The 23,368-nt window shown below is 41.5% G+C and overlaps 1 protein-coding gene across 4 annotated transcripts in view; it reads left to right on the forward strand.

Annotated features, from left to right (window-relative positions):
- The window catches only part of BABAM2 (BRISC and BRCA1 A complex member 2), a 451,290-nt gene that overhangs the window by 328,154 nt on the left and 99,768 nt on the right, over positions 1 to 23,368 (forward strand). For all 4 annotated transcript variants that reach the window (XM_030920637.1, XM_030920638.1, XM_010371190.2 and 1 more), the window contains one exon: positions 22,109 to 22,208. In XM_030920637.1, the coding sequence (XP_030776497.1) occupies positions 22,109 to 22,208 (100 nt within the window). The remainder of the gene's footprint in view (positions 1 to 22,108; positions 22,209 to 23,368) is intronic.

Genomic DNA, 23,368 nt, shown 5'->3' on the forward strand with positions numbered 1-23,368 from the left:
CTAGGTTGGGAAACATTTATTTAGTCTATTTGTCATTAAATGTTATGTATGCTGTAAGATTTTTGTTGATGTTATCAACTTGAGTAAGTTCCTCTCTATTCCTAGTTTGCTGAAGTTTTTGTTGTTGTTTTTTTTTAAATCACAAATTGTGTTGGATTTTGTGAAATGCTTTTTCTGATAATGCTAATGCAATTTGGCAAGTGAAATTTTTCCTGTAACTGTTGCCCTCCCCATGCACTCCTTGCAGGCCCCATATTGCCAGTGCTTAAATATGATAAAAGGAGAAAGATTCCAGATAAAGCAATTTGGGATATAAATTCATATTATTGTATGTTAGTTCTATATCGATGAATGTCAAGCAGAATTGATTATATACTGCTAACTAGACTAGACCTTATTCAGTTTTCACCATCTTTTTCACTGCATTTATGTGTATGTGTGTGTGTGTAGCTTTGTACAATTTAATCCAATATATAGATTTGTGTAAGGTTCTAGATTTTGTAGTTCTTTCCTTTCTTAGTAATATTTATTGAGGTAGGTAGAGAGCAAGGGATTAGGAGTGTGCAGTTTGGAACCAGACTTTGTTCTAATGTGGCCTCTATAATTTACTGGTTATGTGGGACCTTAAGCAAAGTCTTTAACTTGTCTAAGCCTCAGTTTCCTCAACTTTAAAATAGGGCTAAGAACCATCTAATGTTGTGAAGATTAAATGAGATAATGTATGTAAGATGCTTCATACATAATGGGCATTTAATATGTGTTAGCTGTTGTTGATGCAGCACTGATATGTTTAATAATTTATTAAACTCTCTTACATTCAAAGCATTCTGCTGGGCATTTGGGATGACACGGGGTCATATGAAGCACATAATTCATTTTAGAGGAATGTGCCATTTAATTTTCAAACGTCTCATTGTTTGAATAAATGAATGAAAACTTTTTTCTCTTTGCACCCATCCAAGACCAGTCAGTCTTTGGTTTTTACCCTTCCAGTCCTTCCCTTTGTCATTTATTTTCTCTTTCTCTCTCCTACCCCTTTCCCTCTCTCTTTCTCACTCCCTGTTTTTTAGGTAATAATCAAGCTGTCATAGGTGAACTGGTTTCTACTCCTCTGCTATTTTCTGCTCTCATGGGAGTTCCTCCTTCCCTTTCTCCCTCATTTTACTTTTTCAAGTTTTCATAGTTACCCTGTAACTGTATTTTAAGCCAGCTTTCCCTTTAATGTTTTCCATTTCCTTGAGGAACCTCAGGTAGCCCCTCCTCATGTTTTACTCTCCTGTTTCTGAGCCAAAAAGGACCGTGATCTTGACTAAGCTCTCTCTGAGACACCTGAATCCAAAGTAATACTAATTTTTAAATTAATGACATTAACCTCTAAAAGCCTTGATGGTGCCTGGAATTATTTAATAGAATCTTCACTAAATTTTCCACTTCTCTCTTAATTTTCTTCTAATTAAACTTTATTGTCTTCAAATAACAGCGTCATGATAAGTTAAAAGCTCTGACTTAATTTTTGTTTAATGGCTATATTTTAAAAGAACTTATTTCTATTATTTTCTCAGTGCAAGTGTATAGTATTTCTGCCACTTTATGAATTTTTAAGAAGCTTTCGTGAGTTGTCCTAAGAACCTAGCCACCTTTACAGTATTATTTCTAGAGGAAAATGCATTCTGCAAACTTCTAACAAATAAGCCAACTCTAGTGACCCCTTTTGTTGGTAAATTGGGTACTCCTGGTACTAAATGTTCCAACTTGTAGAGGATTGCAATTTTTGCAGGTATTTTAGAGAACCAAACCAGCCTGTAAGTGCAGTATTTAGTTCATCTTCCTTGGAATGAAAACCATCTAATTAGAGTTACCATGACAACTCTGTTTTCATGCAGTATAACAGACCTATTGATCTGAAGTTCAGGTTGATGGAACATGTGTACATGTTAGTGACAGAAGCCATCATCCAATATCATACAGTGTTGGCTCCATTTCCATCCTAGCTTATTTTCTACCTCATACAATCCCAAGTATTTATTAAGCACCTATTGTGTACAGAGCTCATAGAAGCCCATGAAATATTCACCATAAGAAGAAAGAAACAATTATAAAACCCTATCATGGACATAGAATAAAACCCCAGTAACTTACCCTGTCCTTTATAATCTGGCCTTTTCGTGGACATTTGACTCTTTCGTCTCCCACCTCCCCGACACCCACCACTTGGGCCACACTGGCCCCTTTCTGTGTTTCAAACACTTCAGCCTCATTTCCACCTCAGGGCTTTTGTACTTCACATTCCCTCTGCCAGAAGGTCATTTCTCTACCTCTTTTCATGTTTGGCTCCACTTTATCATTTGAGTCTCAGTTTAAATTTATTTCCACAGAGAGACTTTCCCCGATTGCCCTAAAGTTGCCACCTGCCGTCTGCCCTCATCCATTGTCATGCTCTTTGACATTGTGATATTTGTTTCTTTCTTATATTATTATTGCATTGTCTCTTATTAGCATATAATTTCTATGACAGTAGGGTATGGCAATGTCTTGTTTACTGTCATATCTATTAATATTTGTTGAATGAATGAGTCATAGAGTGATTTAATATCATCATGGTCAAGAAAGGTTTCATGAATTGGCACTGATTTAAGTGCTTTGGAAGACTGTGGATATGGCTGGGTAGAAATAATGGTCAGAGGCATTTTATATGTGAGGAATAATCTATACTGAAAAGTACTATATGTGTCAGTTTGTTCAACAAGAGCATTTCTGAATATCCAGTTGCACTGTAAGGAAGGGACCACTTGGAGAGTGATTCTTTCATTTTTGCAGTAGCCCTGCGAACCTTATTATTATCCCCATTTCAGAGATAAGCAAACTGAGGCTTAGGGATATTTTAAACACCTTGCCCCAAAGGCAGTATACTAAGTGATGAAACTGAATTTCAAATCTACATTGCCAGTCCAATTTCAGAGCAAGGGTGCTTAACCACCTCATTTTTCTGGTTCATTCACACTTCAGGTTAATTTTTGTTAGGATTTTATGTCATATCATGCCATATATCTCCATGCTTTTACCTGGGATGCTGACTTTCCTACTAGAAGTAAATTGCTTGATATTCAGTCTGTAGGTATTTATTGCTTGCCTACTGTGTGCAAGGTATTATCGCATATTAACAGCATTAATTGAAAAAAAATCACCTAGCCAGTTACATACTGTGTTCAAGAAAATTAAACTCATTGAACTCACATTTTCTTTCTTTGAAATTCTCTGTATCATATAACAGTGGATCTAAAATTAACATAAACATTTAAAGGATGGTTTACAAGGATTTTTGTGTAACTTTTTATGTTGATATTTAAACTTAAAAGAGAAAAAGTTGCAAGAATAGAACAAGGAACTGTCTTACTCCTTTTACACAGATTCCCTAATTGTTTACACTTTGCCCCATTTGCCTTATCATTCTCTCTATGTATTTATATTTTTGTATCTGCTCATTTTTTTCCTAAACTATTTGAGAGTAAGTTGGGGCCACAGTGTACTTCACCCCTAAATGTTTCAGAATGTATTTCTTAAGAACATGGACATTCTCTTATATAACCACAGTGCAGTTATCAAGTCAGACAGTGTATCATTGGCACAGTACTATTATCTTATCCACAGTCCATATTCTAATTTTGTCAGTTGTTTTAGTAATAACCCTGTTAGCTATTTTTTACCCTGGTCCAGGATCCAAGCCGGATCACAGATTGCCTTTAGCTGTCATGTCTCTTTTATTTTTTAAATCCGGAACAGTTTCTCAATCTTTATCTTTCTTGACCTTGACATTTTTGAAGAGTACATATCGGTCATTTTGTTCTTTAATTTGGGTTCATTTGATGCTTCCTCATAATCGGATTTATATGTGTGACATGATGTGTCTGTCCTGAGTAGAGCATATCAAAAGTCACATGATGTCAGTTTGTCCCAGGATTGGTGATGTTGACTTTGATCACCTGGTTAAGGTGGTGTCTCTGTGGTTTCTGCACTCAATGTTACTAGTTTTCTCTTTAATAAGAACTCTGTGGAGTGATGTACTGAGACTATGTAAATGTCTTCCTCAGACTTTCACCCACTAGTTTTGACAGCCATTGATGATTCTCCAGCTGCATCTTTCTTTCTACATTTATTAGTTGGCTTTCTACTGTAAAGGGCTTTCCTCATTTATTTATTTATCCATTAACATATGTGTATCAGAGGGGATTTCTTGATTCTGTTTTATTCAATGGGACACGCACCATTACTGTCATTATTTATTTTGCTGCATAAACAAAGCCTCATTTCATCATGTTTCCATCAAAAAACAGTTGTATTTTGAATGCTATATTAGATTTCTAGTGTCGCTGTAACAGATTACCACAAATTTAGCAGCTTAAACCCATGCTAATTGATTATCTTACACTTCTGTAGATCGGAAGTCCAGTGCAGAGCTCCTGCGGCTACAGTCAAGGTGCTAGTGGGCCGCATTCCTTTCTGGAGACTCTAGTGGAGAATCTGTTTCCTTACTGTTTCAGGTTGTTGAGAGAGTTCAGTCCCTTGCAGTTGCGGAACTGAGATCTGGTCCTTTGCGAAGGTCAGTTGAGCTTCTAGAGGCTGCTGACCTTATTTGGCTCATGGCCCCTTTCCTCCTTGAAGCCAGCTTTGGCAGGTCCAGTCCCTCTTCATGCTTCAAGTTTTTCCTGCCTCTTCTATCATCGTATTTTTCTGGCTCACTCTCCTGTTTTCCTCTCCTACTTTTAAGGACTCGTGTCTAGATGGATTGAGAGCCCAACTAGATAATTCACGATAATCTCCTCCTGTCGGGGTCCTTAGCCTTTATTACATCTCACCAAAGTTCCTTTAGCCATGTAGGGTAAAAAATTCATAGCTTCCAGAAATGAGGGTTTGGCAGCTTTGGGGAGCCATCATTCTGCCTACCACAAATGCCTACCTGTGTCCAAGGCTTGTGTTAGGAGCTTACTTATTTCTATTTAATCAGAAAAAAAAAAAAAAAAATCGGGTAGAGGATTACAAGCAAAGAAACTTCAGTGAGAAATTGCTTTATGTTTAGTTAAAAGAAATAGGCTTGTAATCAAAAGTGGGGGCTGAGGAGATGATGTTGTAGTAACAGAGCCTCAGAAACGGTGCTCGAAGGTCGCTTGAGCCGTTGCGGAGCCAAGCAAGCACGTAGGGTTTAATGCTCAAGTGTCCCTGCTGCAAAATGAAGCTGTTCTGCTGCTGGCTGCAGGGACTTCAGGGAGAAAAATGAGGGCTGGTGAAAAAAATGATACTGAATGAGTTGTGACTGCGTGCTCCTGTTTCCTGAATTTTGTCCCTCACTTGTCTCAGCACCTGGACCTGTTTCTGATGATGTGCTTTCACTCGCTAGTCACTGTTTCTTCCTTTTGTACCAAACAAGTTTGTGTGGTAAGATTGGATCTTGCAGTGTGATACACACCAGCAAAACGAACTGATTGTTGAAGCCCAGCTGGTCTGTGGTGGGAGGCAGTGTGTGGCGCAGTGGTGGAATGTGTGGGTTCAGAAATTGGATGGCCTGGTTCAGTCCAGTGTCCACCATTTACTGGATGAGTTCTTTTGTGTCAGTTACTGAACCTCCCAAAGCCTTACTGCTATTTGTACAATATATCAACCTTACAGGCCTTTTTTAAGGGTTAAATAAAGATAAATAAAAGAAGCTTTTAATATAATGCCTGGCTCATGGAAAATGTTCATTATGTGTTATCTGTTATTGATGTTCTTCTAAATAATAGTAGATTTTAGATCAATAACATAGAGTTCCATAGTCCTTGGGAATTAAAAAAGCTCAACTTCACAATCAAACTATGTTCTTATATACCTTAGTACCTCTCTCTCTCTCCATCTCTATGTCTGTCTCTGTCTCTGTCTCTCATGTTATAAAAGTAATATGTGTCAGTTAACGTTCCAATACCAACAACAACAAAAAAAACAAGGATACAACTGGGTGTGGTGGGTCACACCTGTAATCACAGCACTTTGGGAGGCCAAGGCAAGTAGTTTGCTTAATCCCAGGAGTTTGAGACCAGCCTGGGCAACATAGGAAGACCTTGCCTCAACAAAAAAATACAAAAATTAGCCAGGCGTGATGGCATGTGCTTGTAGTCCCAGCTACTCAGGAGGCTGAGGTGGGAGGATCACTTGAGCCCCGGAGGTCAAGGCTGCAGTGAGCTGTGATGGTGCCACTGCACTCCAGTCTGGGTGACAGATGAAGACCCTGTCAAAAAAAAAGATAAGAAAAGAAAACTATACAAAGTGCAATGTGATCATGTGTCTTACTGTAATTTTCCCTTCCTCTGCAAGATGATCTTGCCGATTCCCAAGTGGGAAGTGGAGTAAAAACTCTTCCCTTGGATTTCCCTCAGTTAACCTTGGTGTCTCTCCTTTTACCACCTCTGCTTCTCTCTCTCTTTCCCTTTTTTCCTGTCTCTCCCTCCACCGACACCCAAGGAAAACCTCTGGGACATCAGGCAGGCCCTGTTCCCTCTGAATTTCTCCCCTTTCTGCTTTTGCTTCTTTCCGTTCCTGTCTGAGGGATGTGCTCATCTGGTGCCACATCCCTCTTCTTCCCTGTGCTGGTATTTCTCTGACTTGGGTGGTGCCACCCTCTTCCTTGGGACGGTAGGCCTCAAGTTTTAGCCTCAGTGAAAGTGCAGGGGAGAAACACGATTTACTGAGAAACACGAAGTACGTCGATTTAGTATGTTTGCAATGTTGCCCTATTAAATCAGTTTGGGGTATTTATTTATTTAGTTGTTGTTGTTGTTGTTGCTTTAATTTAGCCACAAAAAAATGTGTGACACATTACACACTATTCTGCAACTTGCATTTTTCCTATCCAGTGTATCATGGCCATTTGTCTGAATGGAAATGATGAATGTATTTTTTAAGTGGCCGTCAGAACCTGAAGGCTGCTGTCTTCCTGGTGGCTGTATGGTACTCCACTGGAAGACTGCTATAATGTGTTCAACTTCCCTGTTGTTGATTGAAATTTGTCGTTTACATTTGTGATTTGGTTCTACTCATATGAACTTGTCATTTATTCTCTCCAGTGTTTGTCTTCAGTCCTTCCCGGGCCTAGGAGGCAGAAGTCACTCAGAATATGCCCCATCTCTATTTCGAGTCTAGAGTTGGGTTGGTGTGTTTTTTTGTTTTTGTTTTTGTTTTGAGACCAAGTCTCACTCTGTTGCCCAGGCTGGGGTGCAGTGGCGCTATCTCGGCTCACTGCAAGCTCCACCTCCCGGGTTCAGGCCGTTCTCCTGCCTCAGCCTCCCAAGTAGCTGGGACTACAGGCACCTGCCACCACGCCCAGCTAATTTTTTGTATTTTTTTTAGTAGAGACGGGGTTTCACCATGTTAGCCAGGATGGTCTCGATCTCCTGACCACGTGATCTGCCCGCCTCGGCCTCCCAGAGTGCTGGGATTACAGGTGTGAGCCACCGCGCCCAGCGTGTTTGTTGTTCAGGCAATGAGCATGTCTGCAGCTTAACAGTTTCAGGAAGTGATGGGAGCAAACTTAAGGGCTCGCCTTGCTCCAGAGTGACCCTGATCCCAATCCAGAAAAATGAGTTGTCCTGAGTTAGCCCCAGACTGTATTGAGAAGCAATCTCGGTCTGATTGGGAAAGGGAGGTGCTGATGCGAACCTGGGGCCCCACTGAATGGCCGGAAACTCTGTGGTGGACCTTGCATACTCATGCTCAGGGCTTGCTGGATGGCCCAGAAGTTGTGAATCCTCCCCTGCCCTCTGCTCTAAGACTCTAAGTGCCTACACGGGGTTCTGTGGAAGTGTCATTTCTGGAGAGTGCCAGGAATCCTGAGAGTTAAGAGTGTCTTGAACTGAATCCTTACACCAAGAGGCCTAGATTGATGGAGAGCCCAACCAGAGAATTCAAGATAATCTCATGTCAGGGTCCTTAACCTTTATCACATCTCACTGAAGTCCCATTTGCCATATAGGGTAAAACACTCATAGCTTCCAGAAGTGAAGCTATGAATATTCAACATGTGATTCCACGTGAGTCTGAGTAAAACTACTTTGGGCCCATTGATGCCATGGATGCAGTGTTGATACCTTCACATCCTGCAGGGGCAGGAGATAATAGCTATGGGTCAGCCGTACAACTTTTCTCATAAGTCATGTTTATATTCCCCTCTGTGCTATTAATACTGCTCTATTAGTACATGTTTAGTGTTTTGGTTTTGGAGGCTTAAGAAAACAGCAGCAATCCAAATTCTCAAGCAACCAAGAAAGTGGTTTCCGAAAAAGTTATTAAGCCAACCTCAATTGTATTTGGCCAGTTAAATTGGCATTGTCCTTGTCTACAGTTCCCAGAACCCCTTCTCTTCCTGACTAATCCTTTCCCTTTCTGTTGTGTCTTGTGTCACTGGTTTAAGGAAAGAAAACACATCCACCTTCTGGAGTTATCAGGTGCCTCAGTACAGGTTCCCCTGAGTTCTAGGCAACCTGGACCATGAGGCGCCCTGGCCCTGCTTCCCCGCAGGCCTGCCCCACACTCTGTCTAGGGAAGTGTGGGCCCTTGTTACTGTTGTGGCTGTTCTGAATCATCTGTTTTAGAGAATTGGCTAAAAATAGTATTTAAATTAGTGGATATTTTTTAAAAGTAAAAGATACCAGGTAAATAAATTATGTTATTCAGAAATAGATTCCTAGTTTTGCACAGATGGATATTAACAGAAGTGAACTCCCACTTCCCTGTTACTAAGTAAACAATATATTTAGTTAGATCAAATGTTTTTGAAATGATAGCAATCTACTGAATATATCTTATTTTTGTTAAAATACTAACTATACTTATAGCCTCCTCAATTCCCTCTTCCCGTTCTGCTCCAGCAAATGGCTCCTCCTGCTTTCCAGCTGGTTTGGGGAGCACACTGCAGAGGGTAACAGTGCCCCATCCCGTGTCTATGTCCTGCTCCCCATGCTCACCTTTGTGGACATTTCCTGGGCAGTAGCTGCCACCAGGGCCAGGTACCCGGGCTTGGCACCTGAGCCGCATCAGCAGAATGGGGAGGAGAGGGGGTCCTTGTAAGCAAGCACCTGCCTGCGGCCCCTTATACTAGCTCTGCCATTCTTCCCTTCATTGTTCACCACCTTGACTTAGTCATACTCTCTGCTTATTGGGCAGCTATGGTGGCAGTGAGAGTAGGGGGCTCAAGAGGGGACAGGAAGATCAGTGGGCAACTGGAATGACACCAGTGACTTGGCTCTTCCAGGCAGAACTGGGGCCAGGCTGAATTTTGCCAAACTTAGAAGAGCAGCAACTTTACCTATTAACTAAGGTCTTTAACTTCTAAGGACAGAAGACTCCTTCTGTATGGTTGAAACAGCATTTCTCAGGAGTGGGGCAGTTGGACAATCTGTCCTTTTAGTCCATATCAGAACCAGCTGTGAGCTTTTTTCTTTCTTTTCAAATAACACATTTCTCTAACCTGAAATTCCAATATGCTATGCTAGAACAAGGTGGGAGAAAAGGTATTTCTCCTCCCACCCCTTCCTCTCTCCCCAGGAGAAATCTCTGAAGGGAGATCACACTACTTCAGTGTTCAGGGACAGATATAGTTCTACTCGCTGTCTGTATATGCAAGAGATGATGTTGAAGAAGAGGCTATTTCCAACATTAACCAAAGTGGCACGCGACTCCATGTGAACCAAACCAAAACAACAAAAATACTTACCTTCAAACAGTTTAGTTTACCAAGTTAATCACAAAAGATTAAAAAATCGCTAAATTGAAAATTCTCTACCTGTAATCGATGTTTTCATTGATGATGAATATTAGAAACATTAACTATATCACATACTCCCTGAGGACATAGAGTAGTGACTTGCAAATGTTTTGGTTTGGAATTGTGGCACCTTATTGGTGTCCCTAAATGGTTTACATATTGCACATGTTTTTAATTTAAAAACAAGAAACAAAACAACCACTTTAATTTCACAAAAGCCCTTTTGTGATAACTGCAGACATGAGTGTCATAGAGCCAGACCTTTGACTTGCTGCCAGTAAAATGAATGTGTCTTTAAAATTTTTGCAAACAAATTTAGTCTGAACTCTTCTCTGGCTTACTAAATTGTGGGATGCTTCGTGCTTCAGTTTGCGGTATTTGAAGTGACTGTCCCTCTTGCTTTAGAAGCGTGCCTGAATGATGCTCACGACACTGCTGTGGGCCTCTGCTGACAATGTAAGCTCTCACAAAACGGAACGTTTGGCCCATTTACCATAAAGAAGCAAACAGTCCCCATCCTAAGGACAGGCCTAGCCTAAGGTTAACAGTAAGAGCAACATTTTGTTGCTTCATTTTCCTATTAAGCTCTGGGTTGCTGATTGAAGCAGAATTCCAATGTTTTGACACACCACCACATTGTTAGCACGATAGGGAGGATTTGATTATGGGAGAACAAGTCCAAAAACGGTAAATTGACAAAAAAAAAAAAAAAAAAAAGAATCTGGGGCCCTGTTTCTCAAGGCAGCTTTTGTGGTTGCATTCCTTTATTTGATGTGGTTCTTTCCTTCTCCTGTGCCAAACGGTGCAATGTGGAAAAATGATGAAGTTGCAAAAAAAGGAGGGGTGGATAGGGAGTCAACTATTTAGTAACAAGAGAAAGAAAACAGAGCTTAGGGATCAAAGACAAAAATACCTGTTTCTCCAAGTAGGAAGAAGAAATTTAACTCAGGAGTTCTTTGCTGAAGCCTGGGTAAAGACTGAGCCCTGGTCTCAGCTGGTGCCACGTAAGCCAACCCAGGCTGATCACGGTAGAGACAAGGAAGCCACAAGCTGCCTGTAGGTGAGAAGAGCAGCAACCAGAAAAAGGGCAAGGCCGAGTGCTATGGGTTCCCAAAGACAGTCGGGCTAACAAGGGTGGGCCCCAGGGAAGAAGGATGGAGAGCAGTCTCCCTTCAACATCAGTCTGAATACGGTTAACACCAGCCAGCCCTGCAGGCATCAGAATCCAAAGGAGGAAGCATCAGAATCGAAAGGAGGAAGCGGCTTCCATGCAGGAACAGGATTTTATTTATTTACAATTTGAAGGCTAGATCGCTTCTCTATTGTGTGGTTTATGACATTTTCTGAGTGTTAAAATTATCTCCTTTTGCACTGTGAAAAGAGCATATATGATTCATGTTAATATTTCTGAGGATCAGTCACCAACTAACAGCTAGTATTTTGGGTGGGAGGAAGGCTTTTGTAGGCAGCTATTTCACCTAACATAGAAGTTAAAAAGCACCAGAATATGCCTCAAGCTTCGTTCAAAATCATATAAATAGCTCCCTCTTGCACAGTTGCAATCTAGTATCATTGTGAGAACTCCCACAGTCCACGGACTGCCTAATGTTCACCTCACCCTTGCCTGAAAAAAGCTAATTCTTGTGGTTTACCTGCCGATGGAATATAGCTTCTAAGAAGTTTGACCAAAGGGCCTCTTCATTTTTGCTAATAACCTAATCAGGGAGGTGGAGTTTGCCTATATTTCTTCCTGGATACTTTTCCTAGTTTCAGCATCTGTAGAACTGTCAGATATTCCTATAATCCTAGATCAAGAGTCAGCAAACTAAAACCTCCTGGCCAAATCCAACCCACAGCTAAGAATGACTTTTACATTTTTAAATGGTTAGAAAAATATTTAAATAATAATGTTTCATGACTCGTAAAAATTACACAAAACTCGAATTTTAGTATCCATAAACAAAATTTTGTTGAAACACAGCCATGCTCATTCATTTACATATTATCTGTGGCTGCCTTTGCACTTCAGCAGGAGAGCTAAGTAACTGCAATACAGGCATTATGGATGCAAAGATGACAATATTTACTACCTGGCCTTTTACCGAAAAAGTTTGCCAATCCCTTTTCAAGACCGTTAAACTGTTCTTTTCCATGATGACTATTTCCATAAAGATATACGCATTTATTGGCTTTTAATGTTCATTTAGAAATTTGACTTCCGTATCTTTTTTTATATTAATTGGACTTTAATACTACAAATATGTATTAAGTTCCTGATATGCTTGGCATTATTCTTGCCAAGAATAATGAGGTTATAAAAGTGAACAAAGCAGAGACAGATCCTCATTCTGGAGGAGCTTATATTCTAGTGAGGACTCATGGGGGGAGATGATGAATGAATACATGTAGAATGTCTTATGCCACGGAGAAAACAACATCACAGAAGACCAAGTACCAGAGATGGAAGGGGGCTATGTTAAATAGATGGTTCAGAAAGCTGACATTTGAGTAAGACCTGAAGCAGATGAGGAAGCCCGCCCGCAGATGGCTGGGAAGAGAGTTCCAGGCAGAGGGAGCAGCAGGAGAACTGGGCCAGTACCCTGAGGTGGAAATCACCCCAGTTTATCCAGGGAAGTTTCAACCCCAATGAGAAGTTCTGGTAGGTTCTGAGCCCTGCTCTCAGTGAGTGCCTCTTAAGCCAGCCAGGCCGATTGACTATGGGGTGTGAGAGAAAGGAGTCAGCAATGATGGAGGTTTTTGGTCTGGGAACCAAGAGATAGAAGCTGCCATTCTCTGAGATGAGATGGATATGGGAGCAGTAGGTTTCGGGGGCAGGTTTGCTTGGGAGCAGGTTAAGTTTGAGATGCATTTTTAACCTGTGGCAGTGGTGAGAGGGCAGTTGGCTATACAAGTTCTGAGTTCAAGAAAGGCCTGAGCCAGACAGATACATTTAGAATTTGTTAGTTTAAAGGAGAAATTTCAGCAGTGAACCTGGCTGAGATTCAATCTCAAAGCCCAGTTTTTTTTTTTTTTAATCTCCAGAACATCTCTCACTTTACGACTAAACAGAACTTTTATTTTTTTAACCTCACATTTTCTTTCCTTTGCAGTTCACCATTGGCATTGCATCAGGATCTATCCCTGTTCTTGCTTCCTCTCTAGGTAGATACCCCTTACCAGTAGGCACCCTGGGCAGCCTGAAATATGAAATATGCCTTTCTCAATGGGCAAAAAGCTGCTCAGTGCGGTCCAGGACGCGTGGTCTGCTGTCCACATTGAGATCCTGGCCTCAGATCCATTGCCCTGCCTTGTTAAATAGTGTCTGTGTCCTCCTTACTTCCAGCCTCGGTTTTTATTTGACTGCTTCCTTGCCTTGCCTTCTGTTTACCTGAATATAACCACACTCATTTTACCCATGTATACATCTAGCGGAAACCACCTTTTTTCTGGTTGTTTCCGTAAATGTCTTATCTCCCATACTAGACCTTAAGAGCAGATCTGTGTTTTCCTTAACCTTCCTGTCGTCCACAGTGCAAGTAGTCACTGACCTGATGCCACGGGGATAGGAGGCGCATTTTCATTGACCACACCCCTTCCCATTCCAGCCCTGGCTGTGCATCATTGCGTGAGGTCTAGAGCAGTATTTTTTCAAACTGTGGTGTATTTTTTCAAACTCCAACCTGCTGAATAAACCTAGTAAATTGCCTTCTTTGGGGTGGGATCAGGGTATCTGAGTTTTTAACAAGCCCTCCCATCCCCCCTCCAGATTATTCTTTTTTTTTGAGACGGAGTCTCGCTCTGTTGCCCAGGATGGAGTGCAGTTGCGCGATCTCGGCTCACTGCAAGCTCCGCCTCCAGGGTTCACGCCAGGAATCAAGATGCAACAAGAGAAAAAAAAACTTTTCTTCCCCTTACCCTTTTCGTGTCTTGAGTGACTGGGCATCATTAGAAGTAGTTCATACCAACTCTTAGTAGAACAACATCTGCTAAGTCCATTATTGTTTTGGGGGCTTACTTAAAATGCTTTTCCACATGCTAACAAAATCCTGATGGTGGACATCTGTTAAGATTACTGCCCCCTTAAAGGCTTGTTTGAGACGTTAGCAAACTTACAAAACGCATTTCTGAACAAAGACTTGGTTAGTGTTCATGCCATTAGACATACTCTGTTTGCAATTACAATAGTCTCATCTTTCATATTTTTTAAATGTAAATTTATTTGCTTACATTCCACCTTCTTTCTACTGGAAAGTGTCCATCAAGTCCTCTGGCCCTGAACTAATCACTTCAGTTCAGGTACCAAAGTAAGTTTAATAAATATTCCTGTAAACACCCTCAAGGACTTGGTCAGCCCAGGCATCTACTGAAACACCCAAGTCACATGTGGAACCAGATATCATGGATGCAGATAAGGACATAGAAGTCACAAAAGTGATAACCAGAGACCTAAGAGTGGGGTAGATTTAGGTGAGAGAGACCTCACTGGGGTTCGATGCCTCTTTGTCATTCACCGCCTCTATGACCTTAGAGAGGTTCTATAGCTTCTCTGAAGTTCCTGTGCTCTCATCTGTAAGATGGGATAACACTTCTCTTGGAGGTTGATATGAAGAATAGATGATATCATAGAGGAAAAGCACCTGATACAGGACATGATGCATTAGTGCTGAGTAAATGGAGTTATTCACTACTCTGTTCTGTGGAGAATTCATTTACCAACCAAATTCCTCTTAATGCCTCTTAAACTCTTCTCATTTATACTGTACCTAATCAAAGAACAGGTGATCAAAATTATCCGTATAGTAGTAGGCTTTTTTTTTTTTCTTTTTCTTTTTTTTTTTTTTGAGACAGAGTCTCACTCTGTCACCCAGGCTGGAGTGCAGTGATGCAATCTCAACTCACTGCAACCTCTGCCTCCCAAGTTCAAGTGATTCTTCTGCCTCAGCCTCCCAAGTAGCTGGGACTACAGGTGTGCACCACCACACACCTGGCTAGTTTTTGTATTTTTAGTAGAGACGGGGTTTCACTATGTTGGCCAGACTGGTCTCAAACTCCTGATCTCAAGTGGTCCCCCTGCCTTGTCCTCCCAGAGTGCTGGGATTACAGGCGTGAGCCACCGTGCCCGGCCCATATTTTTAATTACTCTATTTAATAATGCCGTATTTTTTAAAGTTATTTAACTTAGCAGTTTCAACTTTTTTAGACTTTGCTCCAAGGAGGAATGTTTTCTGAGTGCTTAAGCATAGTTGTCATTGTCTCAACATTTCCATTTTTATATGTCCCTTTAAAAGTGAGAAACAAAAAATGGAATACAGTACTCTCACAGAGTTCTTACTGACGGTATAAAGTGTGTTTAGTAGAAATATTACATTAGTCACAAATGTAATACAGCCAGGCCTAAATTGATGCTTCCATGAGCCTCTGATTCCGTGTGAATACCCAGATTTTCTTCCACTGGTATACTTAACTCATCTTTCTGATCTCCTGTCTTATTTTCTTGTCCTATTGTACTCATTGAAATTTTCTCCATATTGAATTACACCCTGATTTTGTTTAACTGAAGGACTGACACTCTTGAGATGGCTCAAAGTTGAATCTGTAAAATGAGTTGAGAGTTAATAATAGGTCTAGAAAATGCTTTGCTAGAAAAAAAATTTAGCTACAAAACAAAACAAGGCCGGGCGTGATGGCTCACGCCTGTAATCCCAGCACTTTGGGAGGCCGAGGCAGCAGATCACTTGAGCCTAGGAGTTCGAGACCAGCCTGGACAACATAGTGAAACTCCTTCCCTACTAAAAATACAAAAAAATTAGCCAGGCATGATGGCACACATCTGTGATCCCAGCTACACGGGAGGCTGAGCTGGGAGGATCACCTGAGCCTGGGTAGTTGAGGCTGCAGTGAGCCGTGATCACGCCACCGCATGACAACAGAGCAAGATCCTGTCTCAGGAAAAAAAAAAAGAAGAAGAAGAAAAGAAAATGAGAAAACAAAACTAGAGCCTTTCCTTAATTTAATATTTATGTTCTTCTGGGTTTTCAGAACTATAAATGATTTTTTTTTAGTCCCACCACGTTACTTTGTTGTAACATGTGATACCTCTAAGATGATAAAAAGTGAGATGGACAAGGTGATTAATTTTATGTATAAAAGCTTTGAAGACAATTTTAATCACTTATTCTACTATTTCAGTATATTGGTAGGGAGTAGACTTTTTAAAATTCTACTTCATCTTTCTGTGAAAGAATTCCTAATGAAAAAGGACATAGGCTTTGGAACCAGAAAGACCTGGGTTCAATCCCACCTCTGCAACTTACTTGCTGGCTGATCTTGGATAAGATACTTAGACTCTTAAATGTCAGTTTCCTCATCTGTAAATGGGGCTAATTAGGTCTACTTGGCAGGGTCGTTGTGAGGTTTAGAGATCATGAAGTGCCCAGTAGAGTGTCTGGCAAAGGTGGGAACTCAATAAATAACAGTGAGTTGTTTCATGGTAATGGCTCTCCTGGCAGGCCACCAGGAAACATAATCTGGTATTACAGAATGCCCCAGATTCTTGAGGTCCCTGGCATTCCTCTACTTTGGAAGGACTTATCATTGGTACCTTAGTCTTGTGTTCAGAATGGGAAACTCAAGTCCTTAGACATAGTTAGGCATACAGTTAGTGTTTGTTGAATTGGATTGAAGGCAGCACACATTGCCTTAGGATTTCTCTTAGCTTGGAGGCTATAGGCTGCTTGTTTCTATCATCCTGGATGTTCCCCTTTCCATGCTTCAACTTCCAATAGCCCCTGAATCATACTGTGGAGGAGGCAGCCAGGTCAACTTCCTCTCCCTCAGAACCCAATTCAGGGGCAAAAGCAGGATGCCAAGGCTGACCCAAATGTCTCTGACAATGCCTTGTCATGACCCTTGGACAGAGAAGACTTTTAGAGTAACGTCTCTCATAGAGTGCTTGGTGCTATTTTTGTGTTAATGTAACTCTAATGGGTACTCTGACCATTCTAATGCTTTGAGAGAGATGTCTTTTTTTTTTTTTTTAAGAGACAGAGTCCCACTCAGTCATCCAGGCTAGAGTGCAGTGGTGTAAGCATGGCACATTGCAACCTCCAACTCCTGGCCTCAAGTGATCCTCTTGCCTCAGGCTCCTGAGTAGCTGGGACTATAGGCACATACGATCATGCCTGCTAATTTTTAATTTGTTTAGAGATGGGATCTCGCTATGTTGCCCAGGCTGGTCTCAAACTCCTGGCCTGGAGCAGTCATCCTGCCTCAGCCTCCCAAAGTGCTGGGATTACAGGCCCAAGCCACTGTGCCTGGCCAGGTCTCTTTGAGAGTGGTGCTATTCCACAGAACTGATGAGAAAGTTGAGTAGGACTAAAGAAATAAAACTTGACAGAAGCAAGAATTATGATTGCGAATCACTAGCTCTTCTGATTTTCTCCAGTCTAAATTATGTTTTGCTCATTTTACTTGACCAGTAAGGTAAAACCCCACGTGGGAGGAAAGGGAGTTGCTGTTTCATAATGGGTCAGAATCAAAACCCCATTGTCCCAAGTCAAGCTTTCAGACAGGCTGACTCCCTGCATTTTTCTATGTCAAAATAAAAACAATTTATTTATGCTATCGCATTGCAGCCAAGTTAAGTCTTCAGTGCAGTCATGCATTGCTTAATGGCCAGGACACGTTCTGAGAAATGCATTGTTGAGGCAGTATTGTCATTGTGCAAACATCATAGAATGTACCAACCCAAACCTAGATAGACAGCCTACTACATGCCTAGGCTATATGGTGAGCCTATTGCTTCTGGGCTACAGACGTACACAGCATGTTCCTGTACTGAATCCTATAGGCAGTTGTAACACAATGGTAAGTATTTGTGTATCTAAACATATCTAAACATAGGAAAGGAACAGTAAGCATACGGTATTATAATCTTATGGGTCCACTGTCACATATGGGGGTCCATCATTAACTGAAATGTTGTGTGTGGCTCATGACTATATTAGAGATGTGATAATTTGCAGACAGACCGAAGTTCACAAAGGACTCTATGAGTTTCATTTGCATGGAAAAGACTAGTATTAATACATTCAGTATAGACAGTGAGCCCTGGAGTCTGCACAGGGTCAGGTTTCCTGTTGTACATGCTCAGCCCAATATTTTTTGATTCATGAATATTAAAGAATTAGAGATCACAAGGCCTTACCACCATCTTGCACCCTCTAAAAACATAATGACCCTTTATTTCATGGCACTTGACTTAGTTTATTCAGCATGATCAGGGCAGCATTCAGGCTATAGCAAGCCTGTTAAATATTTACCCATGAGGCGGATATTTATACATGAATCAGCAGCACTTATCAGTGTGCGACACTGGATATAGATTTTGGATCCTTACAAGCTAAGAAACTACTGAGTTAAATAAAGGGTGAAATGACGTCCTTTAAAAAATAAACTCTCAGTTAAAACTATCTTTCATAGTACCTAAAGTGCTTTACACTTGCTGAGGGTCACCCCGGACAGCCAACCAAGTCATTCAGAATCAGACCTGCCAGAGTGGCTGGTCCGTCACATTTGAGATCAAGTGAATCTGATTGTTTGATGGTTGGGGTGGGAGAGTACTGAGATATTAACAAAATTAAGAGGAGATCCTGCCTTGCTGCTGTGTGGGAAATTGTAAATGGAGATGAGCCGTACATCACAGTGTCTACTTTGGTGACAGTCTGAAGCCTCTAGGAGCCCCTCATCATACTGGGATGCTGGCCTGGCCCACTGATAGCCAGATCCGCTGTTTCTTTCCATCAGTAAGCCAGGCCTTGCTGCTGTGTGGGAAATTGTAAATGGAGATGAGCCATACATCACAGTAGTCTTTCATAATTAAAAATCCCCCTCCTCTCAGGGAGGTAATATATATCAGCAGAAACAGCCTAGACTCTGGTGACAGGCAAACCTGTGTTCAGATCTTGGTTTTACCTCTGTCTAATTGTGTGAACCTAGGCAGTATTTTCTGTTCTCTGAGCCTCAATTTTTTCACATGTGAAATTACAATGATACTTCCCATCTCTTTGAACTGTAGAGGGCATTTAATTAGATAATATGATAAAGCACCTAGCAACATGTGTTAGTTCTTGGTAGTGACCAAAGCAGGGTGCAGACACATGGGCCTGGCAGCAGAACACCTTGCCTTTGGAGCTCTTCACACCTCTGCTTTTCTCCATCATTACAGGTAATTTTTGTCTAACGACTGTATTTCAGAATGGCACAATCCAAACAGACAGAGGGAGACAGTTTCAAGTTTAAAGGATTACTCAGACTGTTTTCCTTCCTTGTATATAATTTAATGACTGTAATATTTTATATAATTCAAAGCCTATTACTGTCAACTCCAGGGAAGTGTCCAAATTATTTTCTTTTTTGGAATTTTATTATGCCAAGGATTGTTCGTCTAAGTGAGCTATGAGTAGCTTGGATCTTGTCATTCTCTGTTATACAGATATTCAACCAGTAGCTACAGGACATAAATATTGTATTTATTTTTCTTACACTATGGATTATTTGTTTCTTAATCAGCTTTCTGTCCTAATGAAATCATTAGAACCTTCTGGTTAGATGTGTGCCTTCTGTGTTATTTGTGCATACAAAAAGAGGAGACAAAAAGCCTTCCTCTGGTTTATAGGAAGTCACAGGAATTTTCGTAGCCGTCTTCGGAGTTTAGGCTAAATCTAATCTAATGCCTACTCTAAGCGTAGCAAAAGGAAATGATGGCCTTGCTGATTCTAGGCAGTTGCAGAATGCAGATGATTCATTAATGTCATACTTAGTCAAACACTGTCTTATAATTTTCTCAGCTGTCAGAGTTGTGCTTTTAGGTAACATCTGAGTAGAAAAAACCAATATTGAGTATTTCCACTCCACACTGACTTCCTTGTGTCACTTGAGATTTTGTTCATTTAGACTTTTTATTTGCATGAGCAAACACAAAATTCATTTATTAATTTATTTTGAGATGGAGTCTCGCTTTTGTCACCCGGGCTGGAGTGCGGTGGCACGATCTCGGCTCACTGCAGCCTCCACCTCCTTGGGTTCAAGCGATTCTCCTGCCTCAGCCTTCCGAGTAGCTGGGATTATAGGGGCCTGCCACCACGCTCAGCTAATTTTTGTATTTTTAGTAGAGACAGGGTTTCACCATGTTGGCCAGGATGGTGTTGATCTCTTGACCTTGTGATCCACCCACCTCGGCCTCCCAAAGTGCTGGGCTTACGGGTGTGAGCCACCATGCCTGGCCCCACTCAATTTATTTTTACCAGGAAAATTAATTTCAGAAATCTGTAGTCAATAGGGAGAGAGGATGGGTTTGTAGTCCTTTTAGTAGTGTTTTATACATGTATATGCACATTCACATACATACTCCCTGTATCACAAACCCTACACTGAATCAAAGTGCCCTAAACTCTTTCTTGGTTTGTTTGTTTGTTGAGACGGGGTCTCACTCTGTCGCCCAGGCTAGGGTACAGAGGCACGATCTTGGCTCACTGCAACCTCTGCCTCCAGGCTCAAGTGATCCTCCCACCTCAGTTTCCTGAGTAGCTACGGCTACAGATGTGCACCACCATGCCAGGCTAATTTTTAAAATTTTTTGTAGAGATGAAGTCTTCCTATGTTGTCCAAGCTGATCTCGAACTCCTGGACTCAAGTGATTTGCCAACCTCAGCCTCCCAAAGTGCTGGGATTATAGTCGTGAGCCACACTGCACCTGGCTTTAGAAATGATTTTCTAGCCAGGCGCGGTGGCTCACGCCTGTAATCCCAGCACTTTGGGAGGCCAAGGCGGGCGGATCACAAGGTCAGGAGATTGAGACCATCCTAGCTAACACAGTGAAAGCCCGTCTCTACTAAAAATGCAAAAAAATCACCGGGCGTGGCAGCGGGCGCCTGTAGTCCCAGCTACTCGGGAGGCTGAGGCAGGAGAATAGCATGAACCCGGGAGGCAGAGCTTGCAGTGAGCCAAGATCGCGTCACTGCACTCCAGCCTGGGCGACTGAGCGAGACTGGATCTCAAAAAAAAAAAAAGAAAAAAAAAAAAGAAATTATTTTCTAGGCAGTTATTGTCACACATTTTTCTTCCGCTTACAACCTTGTAACTGTGGGGTCTTGGATAATAATCCAACATTATAAATAAATAATCACAACATTAAGAAGTAATCACAACATTAAGGGATTTTAGGGATTTTTAAAAATATCCCATCGTATTACAGAGAGGGTTTAGGGAACTTATAGAAGTATATGCATTAAAATGAAATTAAGAAAAGAAAAACAAACTAAGGCAAAAGGAAAGGGAGCATAGGAAAGAAGATGAAGTGAAGATTAAGGGTGATAAATGAAATGTATGCTTTAAAGTTCTGAACAATTTCTTTTAATAATTGTGTGCTGGTTAATTTAAAGTGAAAAAAAGAATTTTTTTTTTTTTTTCTTTTGAGACTGAGTCTCGCTGTATCACCCAGGCTGTAGTGCAGTGGTGTGATCTTGGCTCTCTGTAACCTCCGCCTCCCAGGTTCAAGGGATTCTCATGCCTCAGCCTCCTGAGTAGCTGGGATTACAGGTGCCCACCACCACACGCCCAGCTAATCTTTGTATTTTTAGTAGAGACCGGGTTTCGTCATGTTGGCCAGACTGGTCTCGAACTCCTGACCTCAGGTGATCCCCCCACCTCAGCCTCCCAAAGTGCTGGGATTACAGTCGTGAGCCACCGCACCTGGCCAGAAAAAAGGAATTTCTGAAAGATCTGGAAATTATTTCTGAATCAACATTGTATCTTACTATTTGGATCAGTGATTATTGACTGCACCTTCTTGTATACCTTTTGAAATACAAGATAATGGCCGATAAGCTGTAGAATTAGTCTCTTGAGAACTCTGTTACAGTGTTGCAGCAATTCATTTTAGTTCAGTTTCAGTGTTCAGTGAATAACTTACCTGTGCCCAGCAAAGAATTGGGCATAATCAAGAGTTTGAAAAGTGTATGTTTCAGTAATACCTACAGCCCATTGGTGTTGGTAAGACATTTACGCATCCCATGCCAATCAAAATTTTCTAATTTGTACTATTGTGTGTTATCAATGATGTGTAATGCAAACATGCTAATTTATTAAAATGAATTAAAATACAGAAATGTAATCATAAAGTGAAGCCCATATACCCATCATCATTAACCTAGGCAGTCGGTGGCCAGACTTTGATGAGAGAAGCTGAGTCTGCTTGGGGGTAACACTTCTTAAGTTGCTTAAGCCCTAAGAGAAGTGTCCATTGTACTCCTGTCCTTTCAGCGCACTTGGAGGCTCCTCGGCTCTTCATATCCCAGCTTTTCCAGGAGGAGGATGTCTCATTGATTACGTTCCTCAAGTATGCCACCTGCTCACCAACAAGGTAAAAGCAAGTCCCCAACTCATCCCTCTTGTGAGATTTCTTCCTCCAGTCCACCACGTACCCAGAATCATCGTGCATGCTCCATCCTTCTCAGACCGTCTGCTCAGTTTCAGCCTCTATCTAACACCTGCCCTTCCTACTGTGAATTACAGTTAATCTATTTCTCTCTCTGTTTCTTTGCCCTCCTTCTTCCTTTTCTAAGGATTCTGACCTCCTGTTCCAGTCTTATCTTCATCTCTTAACTTTATGTCTGGGATTTAAGTCACGTCTTTCTTGAATTTCCTTTACCCAGTTTTTGCCAATTCTTGCACCTTCTTAAACTTTAAAACTTTGGAACCCCATTACTTCCCAATTATCCAATGCGTGCATGCATGCATGTGTGCTTGTGCTTGTGCTTGGCAGTAGTTGATATCAGAGTAATTGTTTAAAACTGCCTTCATCTCTCTCTGCATTTCTGTACTTTACTTTTTAATAGTCAGCCTTTGATTCTTCTCGTCATACCTGGGAGCAGTTCACTAGTGTCCTGCGCCTAGGGGCAAGATTCCCGAGTCAGCTGGTCTTTTTTTTTTTTTTTTTTTTTTTTTTTTGAGATGGAGTCTCACTCTGTCGCCCAGGCTGGAATGTAGTGGCACGATCTCGGCTCACTGCAATCTCCGCCTCCCGGGTTCAAGCGATTCTCCTGCCTCAGCCTCCTGAGTAGCTGGGATGACAGGCACCCTCCACCACGCCTGGCTAATTTTTGTATTTTTAGTAGAGATGAGGGTTCACCATGTTGGCCAGGCTGGTCTCGAACTCCTGACCTCAGGTGATCTGCCTACCTCAGCCTCCCAGAGTGCTGGGATTACAGGTGTGAGCCACCCCGCCCAGCCAGTCAGCTGGTCTTATACTCAGTCAGATGACCTAAAGCTTCTCTTAGCTACATGAATGAGCCATTACATTAGCAAGTAGCTGAGTCTAATGGTTATTGTTAGATGTTTCCAAAAAGTGTAAGAATATACTTGTTAATGTCCAGCTAGTATATTTGGCTGAAAACTAGCGATACTGATGCACAAGCAATGCTGACTCTCTTTCTTCTCCCACATAGACTGTGACTCAGTTTGTTTAGTTGCCAGAGTGCAGTTTTCTTTGCTCCTGTTGACTTGTTCACATTGGCTTGGAAA

This window comes from Rhinopithecus roxellana, chromosome 17 (assembly GCF_007565055.1).
Source record: "Rhinopithecus roxellana isolate Shanxi Qingling chromosome 17, ASM756505v1, whole genome shotgun sequence".
NCBI classification, from domain to species: Eukaryota; Metazoa; Chordata; class Mammalia; order Primates; family Cercopithecidae; genus Rhinopithecus; species Rhinopithecus roxellana.